The 24,855-nt window shown below is 38.3% G+C and overlaps 1 protein-coding gene across 1 annotated transcript in view; it reads right to left on the reverse strand.

The window, feature by feature from the left end:
* The window catches only part of LOC115821691 (tumor necrosis factor receptor superfamily member 14-like), a 99,987-nt gene extending 84,244 nt beyond the window's left edge, over positions 1 to 15,743 (reverse strand). The window contains exons 1-4 of the mRNA XM_030785495.1: positions 15,650 to 15,743; positions 14,343 to 14,468; positions 14,094 to 14,249; positions 12,619 to 12,706 (exon numbers count right to left, since the gene is read on the reverse strand). Of these exons, the coding sequence (XP_030641355.1) occupies positions 12,619 to 12,706; positions 14,094 to 14,249; positions 14,343 to 14,468; positions 15,650 to 15,743 (464 nt within the window). The remainder of the gene's footprint in view (positions 1 to 12,618; positions 12,707 to 14,093; positions 14,250 to 14,342; positions 14,469 to 15,649) is intronic.
* Between the last annotated feature and the right edge of the window lie 9,112 nt (positions 15,744 to 24,855).

Below are 24,855 nucleotides of genomic sequence, written 5' to 3' on the forward strand. Positions count from 1 at the left end.
CATCTTAGAATAGATTAGTTTCACATTCAAAATGCAAAGTTAAGTAACAATGCCTTGTCTTGTAAGAGATGTCTTACAGAAAATCTTTGTGTGAGATTATTAACCTCCTCTCACTTTGTTTAAAAAAAAAAAGAAAAGTTTAATTGTTTGTTAATCGTTTGCATTGTTTAACACGACAAATCGAAACAAATTTCTACAGCAGGATACTGTAACCAGTAATATTGCAAACGTATTGGTTAACACAACTGAACGTATTTACAGCACTCGGGATAGTTCGTGAAACATCGTAATGTATGATGTTTTTGGCGCTAATACATAAAACACAGGACTGATACTTCCTTGTTTGTGTTCGTTCAAATTTTTTTTGTGTGTGTTAGTTCGATGTTGAATATAAATTAAAATGATCCACGACACAGACATTTGCACTTTGTTTGACCGCACAAATACACTGTATCAGGATCACTCTTTGACAAATTAGACAAAAACTCAACATAATGCGTACCTTTTAAGCGAGACCAATTTACTACCGTTTGTCCGCTAAAAAACGAAATTATTCGTTTGCATAGTTGCTATCTTAAAAAATGGCTACAGCTTAATATAAACTATCCTTACCTTCGATGTTTTGCAGAATGCGATGTCGTCTGTGTTTTTTTCCCAGCCAAAGTATTGCTTTCGGTTTTGCTTATAATAAAATTCCAGAGCTTTGCTTTTCACGTCACAAGACGCAATCACTTCTTGACTCCTTCATTGCCAGGGAGGGGCGAGGCAACAGGTGTCGCACAACGTAAAAGACTTGCCCCACCCGGTCCATACGCAATTCTCTAGATCTCAGCGGTTTGACCACACAATAAAAAAGCAAGGATAAACCACATAATTCAGGGGACATAAAACAGGAGAGATTGTCAAAATTAATAAATAAAACAGTTTAGAGTAAAACAATTAAAAGAATAGATTAAATGAAATAAAAAAAAGAATTAAAAAAATGAGGAATTGATAAAATGAATAAAAACCATTAAAACCAAAAAAAAAGAGAAAAACAAAAGAGAAAATTGCTAAAACAAAAGAGAAAATTCCTAATAGTACGCTAGACTAAAAAGGTATGTTTTTAGTTGCCGTTTAAAACTGTCCACTGAGCCTGCCTCTCTAATACTTCTTGGTAGGGTGTTCCACAGTTAAGGTGCATAGTGGCTAAAAGCAACTTCCCCAGTTTTATTTTTGGGGACTTTTGGAATGTTTAAAAGACCTGCCATAGAGGACCTAAGGGATCGTGAAGGAACATAAAACGACAGAGAATCGGTAATGTAAGAGGGTGCTAAACCATTAAGAGCTTTGTACACAAGTAGAAGGACTTTAAAATCAGTTCTAAAAGATACAGGGAACCAGTGCAGTGCAGCTAAAACAGGAGTAATATGCTCTCTCTTCTTTGTTTTTGTTAAAAGTCTAGCAGCAGAGTTCTGAATTAGCTGTAAATTCTCAACTGACTTCTTTGGAAGACCAATAAAAAGAGTATTACAGTAGTCCAGTCTACTTGAAATAAAAGCATGAGTGAGCTTCTCAGCACCCTGTTGAGTTAAAATGGGCGCACTCTGGCAATATTTCTCAGGTGGATGAAGGCTGTTTTGGTTACTTTGCTTATGTGGGGTTTAAAACTTAAATCTGAATCTAAAATTACACCCAGGCTTGTGACTTCCAGTTTGTTTTGATGGCCTAAGTGTCTTAGTCTGGTAGAAAGTGCGTCTCTTCTGGGTCTGGGGCCAACTAATAGTATTTCAGTCTTGTCTTCATTTAACTTTAAAAAATTATTACTCATCCATTGAGTGATTGCTGACAGGCAGGTGGTCAAGGAGTATAATGCATTTATGTCATTTGGCTCAACGGAAATGTATAGTTGTGTATCATCAGCATAGCTATGGAAGTTAACATTGTGTTCTCTGATGATCTTACCTAGTGGTAACATGTATAATGAAAAAAGAAGGGGACCACTACAGCTTCCTTGTGCAACACCAGAAGATATGTTATGTTTCTTTGATACACAATCTCCAAGACTAACATGATTCGCAGTGCAGTTTGGCTTGTCCAGATTAGCATAGATGCACAAAAAAGATGGTATCTTTAATATATAATTTGCAGTGGATCTATTGGTAACTGTTCCTGGAATCCAGTGTTTGTTAGAGCCAGTCTGTCCAGTGACTTATTTACATGGGGGAGGGGGGAGCGATATGGATCTTAAGTACATATAGCAGAAGCAGCGCTTTGTTACACACTATGCATGTAGCGTATGTACTAGGAACATCCCACGGTAACTTGGCGAATGACTTTTGTTTTTACTTTAGACAAGATTATTTGGGGACTTCACCCTAACTTAACCCTGACGCGGATTCTATCCGTTTTGCCACGTCTCTGTATCCTCTCGTGCTGCTTTCGGTGCCTTTTCACTCAGAAAACTCTAGTGGCGCTGACGTGATGCAAGTTCTCCGCCACTGAAGTTGTCTGGTTGCCTTGCGTCGTCCTCCAATTTTTAGCAAGGTCTGGCTGTCGAATACAAGTGTGTGGGGTTTTTTTTTTCTCTGATGCACATCTAATTGCAAAATTTTGACTAGAAATAATACATAGAGGCGGTGTTGAGTGAACAGGCTCCTGACTTGTGTCACTGTATATTAGTTAAGTTATGCGCCCAATTTACTTCCCAGATGTCTTACCAAAAACAGTCTGCATATCGAAGTCATACTGTTATAGTGTCTTACCACTGGTAAATACAGACGTGTCGCTGCAGTCTGCATAATTCTGAAATAATCATGTCAGCAAGAAACTCAAAATTGACTGTTCTGGTGAGGTTTTATAACAAAAATGGGAGAGCACATATGGACAATGATAGCAGAATATAATACATTACATTTAAAAATCTTACATATCGTGTATTCAAAAATAACAGCTGTGAGCAAAATTTTAAAAAAATAAATAAAATATTGCAATATATGAAGACGACTGTAAAAATTCCTTTAAATTTTACAATACTTTGCTTGAAAGTCTGCTAAGGTAAGTTACAGTCATCTTTAATTTTTTTATGGTGAGAAAGTAAGATAAACAGTGTAAGAACACATTTTATCAAGAAGATGTGTGATGATTTACATTTTCTTTTATAGAATGAAGTTTTAGCATGGTTCAGTCATTTGTTATTATGGAAAAGGGAACTGGAGAATGAGTGCAAATGATGTTTCAATTAATGGAAAATTTACACAGCATCTCAGTATCCTTCACTAATGGCTTTAACTGATAAATAATCAGCTCATTAGCAAATGAATGAATTTCATAAACCTTTAAAAATTTTTTTTTTTTTACACATACACAGTAATGCACCTCACCTCTGTCTTCAGCACATTCTTCTGGTCAAACCATAACTCTGTTCACCTGTGCATATACTAACTCATTCATTACTGAAACATCACAATCGTCATGTTCACCTTTGTCCCCTGTTCTTTGTCTCATGAAATCACTGGGACATACATTCCTTTGACTCATTTGTTTTCATCCACCTTGTGCAAATTCCTTCACTGAGCTGCGTACATCCTGTTGAAAATCTCTGTTCCTGTTTAGTTTCCCCTGTTCCTGTTGGTCTCCTTGTGTCTGTAAGCTTTTCCTGACGCCTATCAGCCACCTTCTTCATTGTTAGAATCGAAGTTCCTGTTTAGTTTTCTGTACTTTCACTATTATGTCCCAGATTTTGCCTGATACTGTGAGTAGGATTTTAGATTATGTTTTGGATTGTAATAACCTTGACCTACCCTTGCATCCTACATCTCAGAGCATTTGTGACAGCATTATATATATGTATGTTATAAAGAAGTTCTAATTCGAAGAGGAAATCATGATTATCAGATACCAGATTATCAGTATCTGAGCATCATCTCATTCTCTTCTCTAGTCAGTACTCTACTCTAATCCTAATCTAAAATCATTCTTTCTTTTCTCTCTGTGTCGGTTTGTCTGTTCAGTGATCTCAACACTTAAAATGAAGTCTGGTATCTAATTAAAGATGATCAAATGGATCCCAGCTGGCCTCTCCCTGCACAGCAGTTTACAGGTAGCCATAACTGGAAGCAGCAAATAAATATGTTACTAACATATCAGATCCGCTCTGAACATTGCTGATTCAGATCCTCTCTGAACATTGCTGATTCAGATCCACTCTGAACATTGCTGATAGCTACATTAGCTTAAATAGAGCTGTAACCACCTCGTCTCCTCCCGCACCGACTCCAGCCATTCAGCGATCGGCGTCGCCGGTTTACTAATCATCGGCCCGTCCCTTCATCATCCACGCCTGTGTTCACTTTTGTTTTCCCTGATTTTCCCCTCTTTATTAACGCCTCTGTTTCACCCCTCGGTTGCAAAGTCTACACGTACCCTATGTGTATTCTGAGCGTCTAGAATCTGTTTTGGATACCGTCAGTATTATTCTGTGTTGTAACCTGTTTGTTTTCCGTCTTGTTTGGAATTCGTGTACTCGCTTGTTTTTTCATTAAAATTTCAACCTACTCTGCACTTGCGTCCGGCTACCTGGTGATCTCGTTACAAGAGCCTCCATGTTCTCAATCCACCACAACTACAAAAGTCTACTATAGTCTGCGATCATGAAAATCCAACTGATTGGACAGATTTGATGACCTAAGTATGGGTCATGAAATTCTATGATATCTGCAACAAAATCACACAACTGGAGTTCATCAGCAGTAGGTACCAGAGGGTGCATGCTCAACAAATCAGACGAGGCATAAGACAACAGCAAAATGTAATGGGTGACACAGTTTCTATTATCAGAAGAACCAGGTATGTCTGTATAGTCTGACTTTTCAATGCTTAAAAGGAAGAAACAAACCAGGCCTGTCTGATAACTTATGAGTACATCTCATCAGGATTTAGTCTCTTTTTCTGCTGTTATTAAATATAAAATTCGCCTCTTCATCAGTTCATATTTGCCCTCCAGTCATCTCAGCTCAGTTTGCATGTGTGTTGTTTGTCCATGTCAGCATCTGCTCTGTACCCTCAAAATCTCACATCCCCCAAAATCTGACACGTACTGCATTTGTGCTACAAACAAAACCCACCAGAGCTCTCTTGGAGGTGGACCGAAACGGCCTCAGATGGTCTGGGAGCAGTTATTTGGGGTGCACAAGGGATTGGTTAACTTTAGTCATACAGACCAAATGCCTGAAGGACTGCATGACACTCATAAGGCAGGGGGAGAATGTTTTGCTCATTAACATGATGTGCAGTAGCTGACAGTGTTAAGACAACTGTTAAATGACATTAAACTCCTGAACTTCAGTGGCTTCTCCCTCTGGCCCCCGTCTTCTCATCACACGAGTCTTTACTTCACTCAACATGAGGATGGCATTCCAGATCATCACCATCTGTATTTGAACCTGCTTCTGCAAAATTAAAAATCATCAAGAAGATTGGATGACTCAATTAAACATTCTTCAGTGGTCAAATGACCCTAAGGAACAAAAAAAAAGAGAAAGAAAAAGAAGGCAACAGCAACAAACAAAAACAGAAAATAGGAAAGACAAGCAAATAATCTACACTTTTAAGAGAGTCTATTCATTTTGTTGAGTATGTTTTTTAGCTCTTGGGGGGTAAGTTAACATGACAGATACCTGATACAATGGATACAATTAATAAACCAAAACCAGCACCGAAAATGCATGATTTTCATTCAGTGTCTTATGGTAAATGTGTTGATCAGATGTACGATTTCTGTATTTATAAATAACATACCTGAGGTCACCGATTTTCTTTTTTTGTAGCAACAAAAATAAAAAAGTCCTGGTGCCAGTAGAATAATTATGCTAAATAAAACACTGAGGATGATGGGAACTATATATGTTTCTTCACATTCAGTATCTGATGAACTTGTTCCTGGTCTTTTTTCCCGTCTCACAACTCCAGTGGAATTTTCACACCTGTCGTATTAAAAAAAAATTAAATCATTATTTATGTTAAATAATTAGTATGATAGATTGAAGAATTCAACTGAAATAGTGTTACAGACAATGCTAATGTACAGTGAACACAGTATTCTCACAATTGTCATGTGAAATTAAAACCACAGCATCATCGTGTTACACTGAACAGTCCATCTGGAATTATTCTGCAGTAAACTCACCGCGTATGTGGTCGACAGGATGAGAATGAACCGTCTGAGTAAGTTTCACCAACACAGTCACCACACACAGTGTCTGTATCCACTGTTCCTACAAAAACCAAATAGAAAACTTATAATCTGTCACTGACAGAGGAGAAATACAGCTGACAGAATTACATCTCTCGAACTCCTCCTCTGCGGCAGTAAGCGGGAGGAATCTTTGCTCTCAGATTAAAACACTGTAGTTTTAATTTATTCATGTATATGGTTTTTCCCAGTTTTTGGGACTATTTGAAGTACGACATGAACATTTTATTTAGTCTCCAATACTTTTTTAGCTGACAGACAGACAGACCTTTTTGTTGATACCATTCAGCCTATGAAAACGCATCTACATAGAGTCGGTCTATGAGTTACTGACACAGAGTCACCAAAACAAGTTCATTCTACAAACACAGACCTTTTTGTCTGATGTATTGTCCAGGATTACATTTTGAATGTTCAACAGCTGCTCTACAACTGTGTTTGTGTTGGTCAATACAGTAATATCCTTCACGTGGTTCACAGATGGTGTCTGCAGTCAATGTACACTCTGTCTTTGCTCTTAACCCTTGACCTACAAAGGAAAAAAGAATTGTATAAATATAAAAGCTAGTCTAACACTTATGTCAGAGAAACTCACTGTGATTAAATCAAAGGACACACTTACTGGAATCACAGACTGTACATGAGATACAGTGACTTAGTCCATTGGGTGAATCAGTGAAAGTAGATGGAGAACAGCGCATACATGATGTAGATGTGTCATCAGCACAATGTTTGGACACATGATGTCCTGAGAGAAAACAAAAATCAATATTATGCTTTGTTTTTTTGGGTTTTTTTCAAAAACACTGTTGTAATTTTTTTTCACCAAAAATTTGTTGTTTAATGAATAACTCCTATCTGTGAACATTTAAGCTATGTATTCGTAACAGTTTGCTTTAGACTGTATTCTGTGATGACCCTTAAATGAATCCTGTGATCATGTGAATGAACAGTGATAGTTTGACTCACCAGGACCACACATAGGACAACATTCTCCATTCACTTCATATTCAGCTGTACCACATGCACTGATGCAGAGATGAAAGTTGTGAAAAAGGACCATTGTAAATAAAAACAGATATGAAATTTTAACATAATTATCCTCATTTCCAGATCTGATGTCCCCAAGAACTCTTTGGCTCTTCATTCTCAAATGAGGTCACTCCTAATATCTGGAGAATTATCTGAAAGAAAAGAGTTGAGAAATTTCCAAATGAAAAATTACGCATTGGCTGGAAAAGGGTGAACCTGAAAACTATAAGCCAAAAAAGGGAAAAGACTACAAGTAAGCAGTAAAAGCAATACATTTCATGATCGCTTGACTGAAGGAATGAATGTGGTACTTCTTTTCTAGAAAGAAAAAAACATGATCACTGTAGCAGGCTACAGAGAGAAAAAGAAGTTAAGGAGGTTTTAACAGTCTGTCTGACAGTGAGATGGAACTAGTTTTTTATTATTTCTGATTGACTACAGTGACACAGTATTGTTGAAACATAGTATATGCAAGACATACGCTCTGACCTATCTATGACTTTACTATGTTCAGACGTTAAGACTGACATAAACAACTGCACTGCATGGTTGTTACTATTCAGTTTAGAATCTGTCAGTTCCACCATTCAAAATGCATACGTCATCGCAAATCGGTTTAACAAGCTTTGCAGGAGTGCAGTTACATCGTCTCTATCTCCCGTCTTGTCAGATTAAATTTTACGAAAATACAGAACATTTATTACATCTTATTTAGCTCCACACACTTCGTTTGAACGAACCGCACCCCTGCACCCCCCCCCCCCGCCCCCCCCGCAAAAAAACATTGGCCAGCTTCTCCTTACTATCGTCGTCACTCATACTGACATTCACTTTTAAGAGCGAGCCAAAAGCTAAACTAAAAACAAAGATTCACATTAGGACATCCCTGTTCCCTCAAACCGTAATATGACGACATTTGATATTGTACATGTATTCGTTAACGCAATTCAGCACATTTGCACGGTGTGTAAAAGCAATGACCGCAGAAAAGAACATGCTTATGGAAATTCCTCGTTGTTTACTTTATACTTGCTCATTGTTCGGTGCAGTATAAAGCTCGACACAGGCCTTTAACCTTTGGCAGAAGAACTCTTCGCGTGGGAGCCAAAGCACTTGAGACACGTGCGTAATGATCATATATCTAAATTTTGTTTTTTATATAAACAGTAAAGTTATAAATAATGTACAACTAAGAGGCTTGGGATGCCTTTCTTTACTATCGGATGTATGCGCGTTACATTTTTTAACACTGCCACTTTAAGACAGGTCTGGGTCTCAGGAGGCAATTGAGGGGCTTCTGGGCCGCGGGGCAACACACTTTTCTGACCGTAGTTGTGTGACGTATTAGGAAAAACTTAACTTAAGGTTTCCTCTTGTGGTTTCTGTTTCGGCTTATTTTTTTTTGCGTGTTTAGTATAAAAGAAACTCCTTTATTTTATCCTTTTACTCGGAGTCCTGTGGAAGTCTTTCCGTCTACGAGCGAACACACGCGAGTTAAGCACCTGCTTCAGCTACCACAAAAACACTCAGCCCTCCACACTTTGATTAATAAAACAATTATCCCGACACAAATATGGACCTTCTAATGCAGAACAAATTGTTTCATATGTTATATGTAATGTTCATTAGACGACATGACTATTTAGAGCAAGACTACAAAGCCTTTCTAGCTTGTTGAAAAGTGATGGATAAACAAAAAGTGAAAGTAAAAAAAGAAAAAAAGCATCACCTGGATGGACACGACGGTTTGTACTCCAAAAAAACAGGCTTATTCATTTACATGTACACGATGGCCAGAGATTAAGCGATGGTTATAAATGAATACAGAGTGTTCTTACTTGTAATGTTTGAAGGAGTCTCTTTCTACTCTTTTTTTCAAAACGTGTTCAACACCTTTGTCACTCACTCAGCACGCGGGGCTACTCACATAACCTGTCTTTCAGTGGGGGCATGGCCACGAGCGTCACTCTAGTTCCGACCTTTGCGCCACTCCAACACTCTTTCCACTCCGTCAAAAAGTTTGACGATGAAATTGAATAAAACTGCATGCTACGCGTTTCTAACGTGTGAAAATTTCCCGCGTCCCCTCTTCTCATCTTATTCAACGAGGACCCACATGCTGGTTTTCCAAGGTTATTTTAGTAGCCAAACAGTTATTTCGAGAATGAATCAATGTGTATGAATGAACCCTGCAAAATACAACCCACATAATTTTATGAGTTTTATACTGTCTCCGCTGATGACGAAATTCCCACAATGTTTTTTTTTTTTTTTGTGGTAATAGTAGGTTTACTCAAATGGTTGATGCTTATCTTGTTAGCCACGCACCCAGTGAGTTCACTGTATTGCAGTTGAGACTCATGGTTGTGTGTTAACATCAAGTTTCATACGATATATGACAATATGATATATGATATGTGATCACACGCAAACATATATAGTATATATACGGGTGTCAAGAAAAAAAAAACTTTAAATGGAGTGAAATCTTCTTAACACAGTTGTAGGAACAGCGCCTGCGAAAGCTGTAGGTGAAACCCTTCCTGTTTACCTCTCTACCCCCTCACCCCCACCCACAAATACACCCACACATAAACCATAGGCCGAATCAGTTTACATGCAGTTTACATGAAACACATGCAGTGTCATACACACAAGTTATACACACAAAGTTTCTTGTGTGACGTCTAGGATTGCACTCTGAATGTTCAACAACTTCTGTAATTGCGTTCGCGTTGGTCAAAACAACAATATCCTTCGCGTGGTTCACAGATGGTGTCTGCAGTGGACATGGACGCAGTTAACGTGCCTAAACAGCTGCCTATAGAGGAAATGTAATTGAATTGTGCATATTATACATGATGTAGATGCTGTCTCAAATTAACATGTGTATGTGTGATATCCTGAAAGAACAAACATCATAAGTATGCACTCTTCATCAGATAGTCTTGTACTTACACACCAATACGTGTGCTTAATAACCAACCCAAAATGTGAACATAAAACAACTGTATAATTGACTCTATTTTCCTATAATACTTCAACCAAATTTAAAATATTTAAAGCAAATTTCATGCAGTATTGTGGGGGAAATTCTTCTATATGGAAGAGAGTCGCTAATTTATGAAGAATCAACCAATATGGCTTATGGCTTTGTTTTGCTAGGAGAAATGATGCCATATGGCTTTTCTATTAGACGGTTTACTACTTACTCTGGCTTAATTCAGCCGGGTCAGTCACTAAACCACATATTTGGAATACACCCCAGTTCTGCAGAAAATGCTTATCTTTACACATAGTTTTCGTGTGAAGAAAATTGCTGCCCAAGACAGAGTACTAATACTTAAGGTGGCAGGAAACTTTAGGCATCTCAGAAATTCTACTAACTTGAGTCTACTCATGCCCTGCGATGGACTGGTGACCAGTTCAGGGTGTTTCCCTGCCTTTCGCTGAATGAATGCTGGGATAGCCCCCCCCCCCCCCCCCCCCAATCGCGTGACCCTAATTAGGAAAAGCAGCTTAGAAAATGAATGAATGAACGAATGAGTCTACTCAGCAGTATAATTCATATGATTTATTTATCTCTAACTAATGTGACAAACAAAGAAAAACAAATAGTTAAGCTTAAATGCTACCTGGTTATAATCTCATCCACTTCCAGCACTCCGTGAACTTACATCATACGAACAATCTTTCATTATTTTCAGACTGAACACTTACATTTATACTGAACACCTAAACATGGTGCTGTCCCATCAGACTCAGGTAATTGCCACGAATCATATTTGTATCAACAATTAAGGTCACACGTATAATATTGCAAAATAAATGAAACTTTAGAGTGGACAATAAACAATGCAGTCATACAAAGTCATTCAGTTCTTCAGTGTAGTTATATGATAGACCTTCTGAATGAGAAATATTCTGTCACGTTTTGGACGCTGTCTGGGCTTTTTGAGTTTGGAGGGGTGTGTCCATGTTACAGCTGATCATTATCCCACTTGTCTCACGTCTGAACGTCCAGTTCATACCCACGATACATACACGCTAAAAGTTTGCAAGTCAAACACTTCATTTTTTAACAAATCAGTGCTGGGTTAAAGGTCATCTAATATAATTTGGTTTTGTCTGCACTACCGTCTTTTACGGCAAGTAGAAAAATTGATAAACCTCCTCAAATCATTGGTATATGTACGTTTCGTCACAATGCGAGTCACAAACATGGTAATCATGGGAGTTGCAGATGGGACTAACATTTTAAGTATTCTGGTAAATGGACTGCCAAACACTTCAGATAACCAGTGTTCCCAGTCTAGATTCAAACCAGTGCTCACATGAACTGCTGCACTGTCTATCATCATCAGAGAAAAAATACAACTGACTTTACAAGACACAAGACTGATTGAGATCCTCCTTTTTTGCTCAAAGGTTTCCAAATCAATTTTTTGGAACATGATATGACATGAAAGTGTTTGAATATGTTGAGTAGCAGTCACTTTCAGAACCATGTGTCTTTTGGAAGCTTTATGCACTGACATAGTAAAACATATTATTGAACGAGTTTCGGTTTCAGAAAGAATAGTGACTTAAACATATGAAATAATGACATATTGTATACTTCTGAATGCACTGTGTCATTATGTAATGCACCTTCTGTGTATACACCTTCTACCTCAAGCACTGTTTACATCAGCAGACACTGCGCGGGTTTGTTCCATTGTTACTGTACAGCACTTCAGTTATGCAGGCTTGCCTGGGGGCCTGGTTTTGTTTTGAACTGCCAAAAACCAGACATGACTCATCACAACTCAGATTGGCAGATTGTGCTCCTGCAACAACAACATTGAGAAAACTGCAAAAATCAATTTATGCAGTTTATTTTCGTAAAAAAAAGAAAAAAAAAGAAGCAAGCTGTACTTCAAGTACTTTGTGATCTTTCCAGGGATCTTTTGTTGACCACTTGACATATGCTAATAAAGTAATAAACAAAACACCAACCAAGAGCATTAAAACTTGCTTTTCAATGGTTGGAGGTAAATGTATATTTTCATTGATTATACTTACAAATAACGTACCTGAAGTTGTTCTTTTTTTGTAACAGTGATAAAGAAGTCCTAATCCCACGCCAGTAACTACAACACATGATAAAACACCAAGTATGATGGGAACTGTATGTAATTCATCACATTCAGCGTCTGATGAATGAGTTCCTGGCCTTTTTTCCCATCTCACAACTCCAATGGAACTCTCACACCTGTCAGATCAAATAAAATTACATTGTTATTTTTTTAAATGACGAACATGTTACAACGAAGAATAGTGTCGCAGACAGTGCTAAAGGACAATAAGCTCACTGTGTATGTGGCAGACAGGATGAGAATGAACCGTCTGAGTAAGTGTCACCAACACAGTCACCACACACAGTGTCTCTGTATGCTGTTCCTACAAAAAAGAAATAGAAGAATTGCAGTCTGTCATCAGAGAATGCAACACACAGAACAATCTCTGTTAGACATCTGTTATGACCCAGTTAAAACTAAAGCACGAAAGACGACACAAATTAAAAACCATAAAGCTACTGCTGTAAGAAACCATTTAAATCACGCATCTGCAGCACAAACAGGAGCATAATCATTTACGATTAAGATCCAACAAAACACCAACACTACACATGGGACAGACGTGTGGGGCTGCCTTGTACCAACCAGTTGCAAGGACGGATAAGCAAACTATGGGAAAGCAAGGAGAAAATAAACTACTCTCTGCATTAGTATGTGGAGTAAATGAGAGTAACCTCATCTCTATCCAAAAACAACTACAATTCCTAACTAACCCTAACAAAAGCCTGTAGCTACACCTAACAGTAAACCTAACAAAAAGTAAACAAAACAATAAACGAGGAGCGTTTCCAGCTTTTGAAAAGATCAGAGGCTAAATCTAGGGCCAAGAAAAACCGAAACCTTTCATCTGTGTGCGGGCCCGCGCCCCTTCCAACCTTGTGCACACTGTGCAGCGCTTGATTACTCTCCCCTCTTTCTGGACGCTGCAAGTCAAGATCCGCTCTGTTACACAGTCTGTCTGTTGTTTTGTTATAAACACGTCTTTTTTCAGGGCAAAAATATCCGGGGCTAAGCTTAAAATATTCAGGGCTCCTGTCCAAAATGATCGGACCTAACAACACCACTGCAATAAACCCTAGCAAAAGTGAAGAGGTGTAAGACATTCTCTTCACTAAACGCATATTATTCTAACGTTACATAATTACAAACCTTTGCAACAAATTGTTTCTCTAGAACATCACAGTTACATTTCACATCATCTTAAAACAACAGCAAAAAAACAAACAGCTGAAAATAGAAGAAAAGACACACACAGGAAAACAGAAGAAAAAACACACACGTGAAAATAGAAGTGCATGTCCCATGAAGCCAATCTGTGTGTAAGATCCAGCTTGAATCACAAACCTTATCTAACTACTCTAGGCCCTGATTTAAATGTAGATGTAACAAAAGCCTGTTTCAGAAGAATTCACCACACCGCCTTCAAAGAAATAAAAAGATTGTCTGAAGTGGCAAATTTTTCAGCTCAATGTAAATTATCAGGAAAAAAAAAAGAAGTCACGGTCTCAGGTCAAAGGCCCATGAGGGAGTTCAGCCCTTTGTCAGTTAATGCTGTGTCTGCAGCAGAAAGTAAAATTGTACAGTTATACATTAAGTGTTATTCAGTTATGAAAAACCTCTCTGCTTATGAAAACGAAAATCCACATACAGTCAGTTTATGAAATACTAACACAGAGTCACCAAAACAAGTTCATTCTACAAACACAGACCATTTTGTATGATGTATTGTCCAGGGTTACATTTTGAATGTTCAACAGCTGCTCTACAACTGTGTTTGTGTTGGTCAATACAGTAAAATCCTTCACGTGGTTCACAGATGGTGTCTGCAGTCAATGTACACTCTGTCTTTGTTCTTAACCCTTGACCTACAAAGGAAAAAAGAATTGTATAAATATAAAAGCTAGTCTAACACTTATGTCAGAGAAACTCACTGTGATTAAATCAAAGGACACACTCACTGGAATCACAGACTGTACATGGGAAACACTGACTCAGTCCATTGGGTAAATCAGTGAAAGTGGATGGAGTGCAGGGTTTACATGATGTAGATGTGTACTCAGAACAATGTTTGTACAAATGAAAACCTGAAAGAAAACAAAAATCATAATTATGTTTTTTTCATAGACACTTTTGTAATTCTTTACAAAAAAAATCTGTGTTTTAATAAATAAGTAATATCTGTGAACATTTAAGTAATATATTTTGCAACAGTTTAGTTTACATTTCCAGTAGGGGGCCATTAGGACCCAGAGGAAAAATATGAGGTAACGCTCCCAGCTAGACTAATTAGGCCAATTCTACAAAAAACGGTTTGGAAAACACACGCCTTAGGTTTTCACGTCAATGCTGTGGTTGTTGTGTTTAGGATTGGGATTGCGACTCGGAGTTAAGTGAGTAAGGGTAGTGTTATGTGTGTGTGTGTTTGCACTCTGACCTGTTGTGATGCTTGGCTAACATGCATGTTGGTGTTTCGGTGGAACGCTGGAGGAGAAAGCAAGCAGTGACTCGAGTGGTCAGCACGTTGCTACCTGTGGGTGAGAGTCGCTGGTCCTTTGCTGTATGTGCAGAGTTTTTGTTGGGAATACTTTCCCTTTGTTTTGAGCACTGTGACTGACTGCTGTTTGCTTCATTTTAAGGTCACAGCATCGATTGTTGTCTACTCTAGGTCTTAAATCAGTTAAAGCTAATTGTGCAGGTATCGAAACGCATTGTGTGTACATGTACATCGTAGATGATTGATATTGACTAACGTCTCCCTCTACGTGTCAGAGTCTATCGCTTCTTGTACTTTTCCTCCCAGACAACGTCGCGGGGCGCAGTTGGGGCGCTCTTTTGAGCACCTCACTGATCTGAGTGCAGTGGTTTGCAATACGTTACAAAGTATAGCATGTGATCGTGTGCCGTTGTTGCTCACTCTCTCATCTATCCTCCTTACCCATCACTCCCCTAGTGTGCTGCCTAGTGTCTGTCTGTCCTCTTGTTTTTCCATGCTTGAATGATTTTATTTTTAATAAGGTGTTTTATTGTGAACAGTAACAACAGATTTTTGTTCTATTTAATACGACTGCTCTGTAAAAGCATTTGTACAACTGACCGTCGTGACCGCTGGGTGTCACTTAAACATGAAAATTTAACATTTAAACATTTCTTTAATTGCATGTGTGAGTTTAGTTTTACCTGTGATTGGGTCACAGACTGTACTCTGTGATGACTCTTAATTGAATCACTTGCGAAAATTTGAATACACGATGATAGTTTGACTCACCAGGTCCACACACAGGACAACATTCTCCATCCACTTCATATTCAGCTTTAGCACATGCACTAATGCAGAACTGAAAGTTATTAAATAGAACCATTGTACATAGAAAACATAAACGCAGTATTAAGATATTATCCTCTTTTTCAGATCTGATGCCCCCAAGAACTCTTCGGACATTCATTCTCAAATGAGGCCACTCATAATCCCTGGGGAATTATCTGAAAGAAAAGAGAGGGGAATTTTGCAAATGAGATGTCATGGATTGGCAGGAAAGGAATGAAACTAAAAAGTGTAAACATCAAGGAAAAGACTACAAGTAAAGAGTAAAAGCAATGTAACTGCCTGAATGAATGCATTTGATACTGCTTTTTTTCGCGAGAAAAGTCATTTTCAGTTTCACATACAACATAGACAAATTATCACTAAGTCTTTTTAAATATGCAGGGTTTACAGGAATAAATCTGAAAACAAATGCCCACGCCAGGATACCATCACATGATAGCTAAAAATGTAATGCAACAACCTGTAATATTTCAAATGTGTCCGTTGGAAACTCATTGGTGAATATAAATTAAAAATATATTGGACACAGACGTTCGCAATTCGTTCGACCTCACAAATACACTGTTTTAGGATCATCATTTGACAAATTAAACTAGAAAATCGACACAATACCTACCTTTTAAGCGAGAACAATTATGTTCCATGTTTTTTGTGCGTTAGATAAGACGACTGCCTCACACCAGACGATGAAGCCGGTCTGGCAACAAGAAGTCCGTGGACGAATCTTTCCGTATTCTCTCTGTTCATTTTGTTTAATGATGACATGTGGGTTGTCCAAGGTTATTTTAATACAAAACAAAATTATGCAAAACAAAAATTATGTCTCTTGTTATCTCGGAAATGAATCAGTGTGTGTGTTGTTAATGAAATGGCTCTGTAAAGTAAAACTCAAATGCTCTAATGAGCTTAATTTTGTCTGTGCTGATGACGGGTTTGAAATTTTTGTAATATTTTAGTAGGAGCAGCAGATACAGATACTCCGTGTGGTGACTTACTAAAATGATTACCCACGCACATAGTGAGTTTATTTTAGTTTAAGTCTGGCTTGTGGACTGGTGAGAAATTTGCAAATACTGATGATTTTTACGATAAGCATATGTGTCATCAGATATATGAGACATCAGTTTGTGAGTTTTCAATAAATTTGTGCAATTTTCTTAATACAGTAGTAGGAACAAAACCTGCCAGAATCATACAGGGAAACCCTCCTGCTGACATCCACTCCCCACAAATATACTCTAAGTAGGTCAGTTATGATAAGTAACCATCATTTTTTTTTTTTTTAAATGATGGGGACAATGACATGTTCGATGTGTTCACAACTTTTTTATAGTGGTGGGGACAAACTGGGCCACAACAAAAAGTGGTGGGGACATGTTCCCAGCGTCCGCAATGTAAATGACGCCTGTGAGTACAGATCTAATCACAATATGTTAGCGTTTATTATTTATTACTTAAATACGTATGTATTAAATAATTACATTAAGTTTTTGATAATACAAATATGGTGTCATCAGTGCAATTTGGACTCTAGACAAACAGACGTTGTTTGACGGATTGTCTACGATTGCACAGAGGATGTCTGAAACAGATGAGGTCTAAAATATGACTAAAATAAAGATGTATTTGTAATGTGATTGTTTTCTTTTCAAGGCATAGACTTCTCAAGAGCTCTTAATCCTTCATTTTCTGATGACATATTTAGTGTCTGGTGGACTCCCCAAAATGAAAGAGTTGAGATTTTTCATGTTAAAAGTTTTGCAAGAATGGTGAACAAAGTACAACAGAGACGTACAACCACCTAAACACAACAACTGTCCTTACTGTTTTAGAAAAAAATGTCTTTATAGTTTTATCAGGAACAACCAAAAATGATCCAAGTTAAACTGAAAAGACACTTGATGTGTCATATTTGCTGAAAATAAATGAATAAATAAATAAGATATCAGAGATATCAGAGAAAGAAACAATGAAGCCTACTGGCAAACCAAACCATGAATGCGTTTAAGGATTCTCATCCTTATAGGCCCTTTTTTTAAATTACAGAGTGTTTCTTTGTGTCTGAAACTTCCAGCTTTAATTTCCAATGTTTTCCTAGGTGGTCATTCTGGTCGGAAAGGCCAGAAAGCAAGAATATCTGAATACGAGAGTGTCTGAGAGATTTACAGAAATGAGACCTCACCTTAAGAGTGATGATGATTTAGCTGATGTTTTAAGTTGTTAAAAATATTGAACTGTTGCTTTTCATGACGTTCCTCCTCCGTGGCATATAAAACAGTATTGTGATGCTGACACTGTTTCAGTGTATGTAGTGTATGTTTGGCTGATTCCAGTTCCTGCTCCTATTGCAACAGTTTGTTTAAAACATACAGTCTATCACAGAGGCTGGGTTTTCTTCATCACATTCATCACTCGTGACTCTTTTCCACACCGATGTCTTCTCTATCCATTTCTGCTTTTCCTGTAAATAATGTTAAGAAAAGTGGATGAGTCAGCGGTAACTGACTGGACTGACAAGCAGATGATCTGTGTCTTATTTATAGAATCTGTACTAATGTCTCAGCAGAAAGCACTGTATCATAACACTGACAGCTGAATGAGAGGGAAACACACGTGGCCAGTGAATGACAACGGAGGGTGGGGGCATCGACCTCAGGATTATCACGACCCTGGATGTTTCGCTTCATTTCATTAATTCTGAAGATTTTATTAAGGGCATGAAAAATCCTATGGTTGTGAATTATACTTTGGCGTGACTGAACTGATCCAATGTTGGAGAAATATTACTCTCCTTTAAGATAACCACTGTAGTTACCATGATAAACAATGTAACAATAATGTATTCATTATTATAGGGGTGAATCAATGTAATCGTTTATATTAACAGTTAAAACTATACAATCCTTTGTATTGTAAGAAACGTCAAGTTCTCTTTGTTCAAAAAGAAGAGGCCTGTGTGGCCCTTTAGGGGACAGCATGTGAGATAAGGTCGGCGCCTCTGCCAGAGTGTTGTGCTCAGTCTTAATATATGGAGAGGGTGAAATATTCCAGGTTTGTGATATATCTTACTCCACTACTTAGCAGGGCAGTAAATATTGGTGACGATGTATGCTAAAGGTAAAGGAAATAAACAATAATAAAGTAACGTAAACCAGCGATGAGAGGGGTCTGTGAAGATGGGCTGGCAGAGGCGCCCCACATACAAAGAGACAAGGTAATGTGTATCTTTTTTTTTTTGAGAAAACGTGTATAAAAACCGGTACTTTGTGAGAAGGCGTCAGTCACTCCCCGGGACCTGACTCAGTTTGTTGTATGCCTTTTGAACTATACAATAAACTTACACTGCATCTGACTCAATGTTAGACTCAGTCTCATTTGGCCTTGGCTGAGAATTTCACCCACACCAAGTCCAGTATTACTGATTCTACACAGCTTTCTTTGCACATTTTCTAGAAGTTTATGAATAATTCTGGAGGCCATGGCCAGGTAGTTGATAGGTGTTCGACAGATGCAACATATAAGCCAGTCCTGAATCTTGTAAAGAATAATCCTTGTTCAAAGTCAAGGACCAAATGTGCTGATTTCTTAACATATTTACAAAACCCCACCTGAAGTCAGCCTACCTTTCTGTTTCTGGGGCAAAGATGGAAAACCTTTTTGTCTTCCTTTTATGTATCGCAAAACATGCTAATCCCACTGTAACGATGACTACACCAGATAAAACATCAAGTTCGATGGAAAATTTCTGTGTTTTTTCACATTCAGTATCTGATGAATGAGTTCTTGGCCTTTTTACCCATCTCAAAACACCATCAGAACTCACACCTGTCAGATTAAATGAAATGACATCGTTATTTTTGTTAAACGACTAACATGTTACATTGAGGAATCTTGTCACAGTGCTAATGTACAGTAAACTCACTACTCACTACTCACTACCGTCTGAAGAAGTTTCACCAACACAGTCACCACACACAGTGTCTGTATCTGCTGTTCCTACAAAAACAAACAGAAAAACTACGTCTGTCATCAGAGAACGCAACACAAGGAACAGTATCTGTTAGACATCTGTTATGACCCAGTTAAAACTAAAGCACGAAAGACGACACAAATTAAAAACCATAAAGCTACTGCTGTAAGAAACCATTTAAATGATGCATCTGCAGCACAAACAGGAGCATAATCATTTACGATTAAGATCCGACAAAACACCAACACTAGACATCTGTCTGTCCCAGACGTGTGGGGCTGCCTTGTAACAACCAGTTGCAAGGATGGATAAGCAAACTATGGGAAAACAAAGAGAAAACAATCTAATCTAAGCACTAGTCTGTGGAGTAAATGAGAGTAACCTCATCTCAGTCCTAAAGTTCCTCTAAGCCTAACAAAAGCCTGTACCTACACCTAACAGTAAACCTAACAAAAGCCTTTACCTTGTTGGGTATCAATATTTTTAAAGTGTTGAAAATAATAAACAGGCACGATGATGACTTGAGGTAGCTCTTTTGTCTTTATTGAACAAAAGGTAGAGTATACAGCAAAAGCAGAGAGGAGGCCATCAGAGGTACCAAGACAGAGTCTTGATGGTGGAAGACTAGCCTACAAGGTCTCACACACACACAGATATACCCGTGCAGCCAAGGGCTTTTAACCTTGACGCCCATGGATAATGAGAACTTCCAAACTGTGGGGCAGGTGTGTGAGAGAAGTGAGAGAAGATGAACGCATGTCTGTAACACAAGATGAAAGAATATGTCCACACAGCACTTAACAAGATATATTGTGACGATGTTATACCACTCTAAAAGTCTGGAGATATCCAGTGATGGTACAGAACATTCAGCTGGGGCCCACAACCTACACCCAAGAATAAACCTGACAAAGCCTTTACCTACACCTAACAATAAACCTAACCAAAGCCTTTACCTACAGCTAACAATAAACCTAACCAAAGCCTTTACCTACACCTAACAATAAACCTGCCAAAAGCCTTTACCTACAGCTAACAATAAACCTAACCAAAGCCTTTTCCTACACCTAACAGTAAACCTAATAAAAACCTTTACCTACACCTAACAATAAACCTAACCAAAGCCTTTACCTACACCCAACAATAAACCTAACCAAAGCCTTTACCTACACCCAACAATAAACCTAACAAAACCCTTTACCTACACCTAACAGTAAACCTAATAAAAACCTTTACCTACACCTAACAATAAACCTAACCAAAGCCTTTACCTACACCTAACAGTAAACCTAATAAAAACCTTTACCTACACCTAACAATAAACCTAACCAAAGCCTTTACCTACACCTAACAATAAACCTAACCAAAGCCTTTACCTACACCTAACAATAAACCTAACCAAAGCCTTTACCTACACCTAACAATAAACCTAACCAAAACAGAAAAAGGACTCACCAGCCTGCTCTAGGAGGTCAAAATAAAAACGAAGAAAATCCGTTAAATCCATTAAATCAATTAAATGAGAAGACAATGCTTAAAACACTGAGTGCCAGAAACAAGCCACATCGATGCTAAGATAAGCTCTCTCACTGGCTTGCTCTTTCTCTCTTTCTCCCTCTCTCTCACACACACACACACACACCCATAGACACAGACAAAAGTCTACCATCTCTGTTATAAAGAGGGAATGAGTCTTAACGCTCAGATTAAGCAGTATCTAATCCATAATGATTGGGCTATAGATTTTATTTAACATATGCTTTGGTTATATTGGTATATGGCATGTAATAAGGAGTTCTGAATGTGACTCAAATTTGACTTCTTGAAACATAAAAAAATTGTGTGCCGTCTCAGGTTTTTCAGTAGAGAAAGAGATGCTGAATAGGAACAATACAAGATTGTGTATCCCTCGCCTCTTCTTGGAGTACATGGGTACAAGATGAAGCAAAAGTGAAGAAGTGCACAATTGTAAAGACAGCTGTTAAACAATATTGAACAGTTGGTCTTCACTGTGCTTTTCCTTCACTATACAAAAACATATAGTATGGTCTGACATGTGAGAAGAGTAGGGTGTGTGAGAGAGTGTATAGGTGAAACAGTATTGTGTTTAATATAAATATAACTGATATTTTAGGATGTTAAAAAATACTGAACAGCTGGTTTTCATAACGTTGCTCCCTGTGTCATATAAAACTGTATTGTGGCACTGACACTGTTTCAGTGTGTAACACTGACCACATACACAGTGATTTTACTTTTGGTCTGATTCATGAACTGATGAAAAGTTAGCAAGTATAGATGATTTTTATGTGTATGTGTGTTACCATGACCATGACAGTTTGACTCACCAGGACCACACACAGGATCTCCATCCAACCCTGCTGAAACTTCACCCGCACTTACCCATTTTGAAAGTTATGAAGCAGAACTATTGTACAAAAAATATATATTTGTAATTTCACCATATTCATTTTAAGTGATTGATCCTTTGAGAATTCCTAATCCTGCATTTTATTATGACATGATTACTCTCTGGAGGATATGAAATGCTTTGGATGAACAATGAACAGTATTAAACAGGAATGTGTAAGCAGTCAGATTTTTTTCCCTCTTTTAGATAAATTGCCCTACAACTGGATCTGTATGAGACTGTTAATGCTCTTTTAGAGAAATCGCCCTGTAATTGGGTCTGTATGACAGACTATTAATGGTGGATTGCTCCAGTGTCATTATGTCACTGAAATGTGTGGCTTGCATAGTCCTGGGACAGTTTCTGCTTTCTGTAAGGACTGACCAAAGAGTTTGTATTTTGTTTGTAATGCTTGTGAGACTGTCACATGAAATGATTGTTTCAAACTAGACCAAACAGACTGTAGAGCAAGATATTTCCTCACCATTTCATAAATCATTTTCTTTCCGAGGTTAGCAAAATTAAGTAAAAAAGTAAAGATAGAACCATAAAAGAATGACTCAAGCACTAGTGTTACTGATGTGCATTTGTAATAAGCTCATTGGGAAATCCTGAGCAGAAACAATATTTAGTGCTGTTTTCTGTTGTAATTTGCTGGAGATTTACCTTATAGCACAGTTTGCATTAAAAAAAGTAATTTTCCAACTACCGTAACATTTACAGACATTTACTCTGCATAGATTTTTACAATTTTCCAAAGAACCTACAATAATTCCTGTAAAGTGAGAAAACTTTAGTGGCAACTCTGCTGTCAGTAAATTATTGTTAATTTTATAGGATTTACAGCAAACAAATGTGTTCCTAAAGCAACAGATACACAGTACACACTCCTGATAGCCACATCTTAATCAGTGCCCCTAAACTGCCAGTCTGTCACAACTTCAACATTCTGCTTTCATGAGGACAATGTTAAATAATTTTTACTACAATGTGATGCAGGCACTCCATATATCATCATCTGCTGTGACTAGCATTCACACAAGGAAGGGAATTTTAAGGGCAAGTTACACTAAGCAAATTTGTATGTCAGTTTTCATTGCTTACAACTGTATTAAAAAATTCTCTGTTGAAACTGATGCAGGTTGAAAATAATTGCCTCGTGTATTTTCGGAACACATTATACTCATAAGGCGTAGGAGGAGTGTGTTACACATAAACATGAAGATCTACAGCTGACATTATAAACACTGCTGTTACACTGCACTGTATTGCTGATCTTCACTGTTTTCTCCCTATGGATTTAGTCTCAATGATTCCCCAGCATCATCATCTGTCCTCATATCTTCTCTTCCTAAAAAAACATCAAGAAGACAGAGGACTGCATGAATCAACTGTTAGCTTTCTCAGTGGTCAAACAATCCAAAAAATAATGTCTTTTTTCAAAGCGTTGTGGTCATTTTTTTTTCCACTTAATATTCCAGACCTTTGTCTGAACATGCGAGGTTACTCACACAGCGGTACTTTCAGTGGGGGCGTGGCCACAAGCGTCACTCCTGTAGTCCCCTCCACTAATCTTATTTAATGAGGACCCACATGTTGGTTTTCCAAGGTTACTTTGGTAGCCTAACTGTTAATTCGAGAATGAATCAACGTGTATGAATGAATAAACTGTAAAATAAAACCAGCATAATTTGATTTTGTCTCTGCTGATTACTGATTGGGCGGCACGGCGGCACGGTAGCGCTGTTGCCTCACAGCAAGAAGGTTTCGGGTTCGGTTCCCGGCCGGGTGCTCAGGGTCCTTTCTGTGTGGAGTTTGCATGTTCTCCCTGTGTCTGCGTGGGTTTCCTCCGGTTTCCTCCCACAGTCCAAAGACATGCAGGTTAGGTGAATTGGAGACACTAAATTGCCCTTAGGTATGAATGTGAGTGTGTTTGTCTGTGTGTCTGCCCTGCGATGGACTGGCGACCTGTCCAGGGTGTTTCCCCGCCTTTCGCCCTATGTGCGCTGGGATAGGCTCCAGCACCCCCCGCGACCCTAATCAGGATAAGCGGCTTAGATAATGAGTGAGTGAGTGATTACTGATTTGAAATGCTTTTTTAAACTTGTGGGAACAGCGGGTTTACTCACACATTTCATTACATTTATCTAGCCGACGCGCTTATCCAAAGCAAATTACAGGTCGGGAAAAAGTATTACATCTTTCACAAGGGCCGCAGCCCATCATTAAGGACCGCAGCCACCCAGCACGCAGACTGTTCTCCTTGTTACCGTCTGGCAGACAATACAGGAGCATGGCTGCACGCACCACCAGACTTAAGGACAGTTTTTACCACCAGGCCATCAGGCTTCTCAACTCACATAACTACACACCCCCCATTGCAGACTGGACTACCTGCTTGTTGCACTGTCCTCTGCTCAAGTGCACTGTTACTCACTACTAACTTGCACTGCACTGATTACCTACACGGGTTACTCCCTACTGCACTGTCCGCTGCCTACTGCAGTTTCAATGCACTGCTGCACGTTGATTACTCCATGTCTGATTCACAATGTTTACATGATACTGCACTGACACTACACTGGTACATAAAGCTGTACATCCTCCCATGTGCAATACCGTTGTTCACACTCACCACTTTAAATTTTAATTTTAAGCCTCCTTCTCATGTACATAGTGTATATTTCATATTCTATTTTATTCTCCTACTCGTATTTATTTATTTATTTAATTAATTTTTTTTTAATCCCCTATTTTGCTCTATTC

This window comes from Chanos chanos, chromosome 9 (assembly GCF_902362185.1).
Source record: "Chanos chanos chromosome 9, fChaCha1.1, whole genome shotgun sequence".
Lineage (NCBI taxonomy): Eukaryota > Metazoa > Chordata > Actinopteri > Gonorynchiformes > Chanidae > Chanos > Chanos chanos.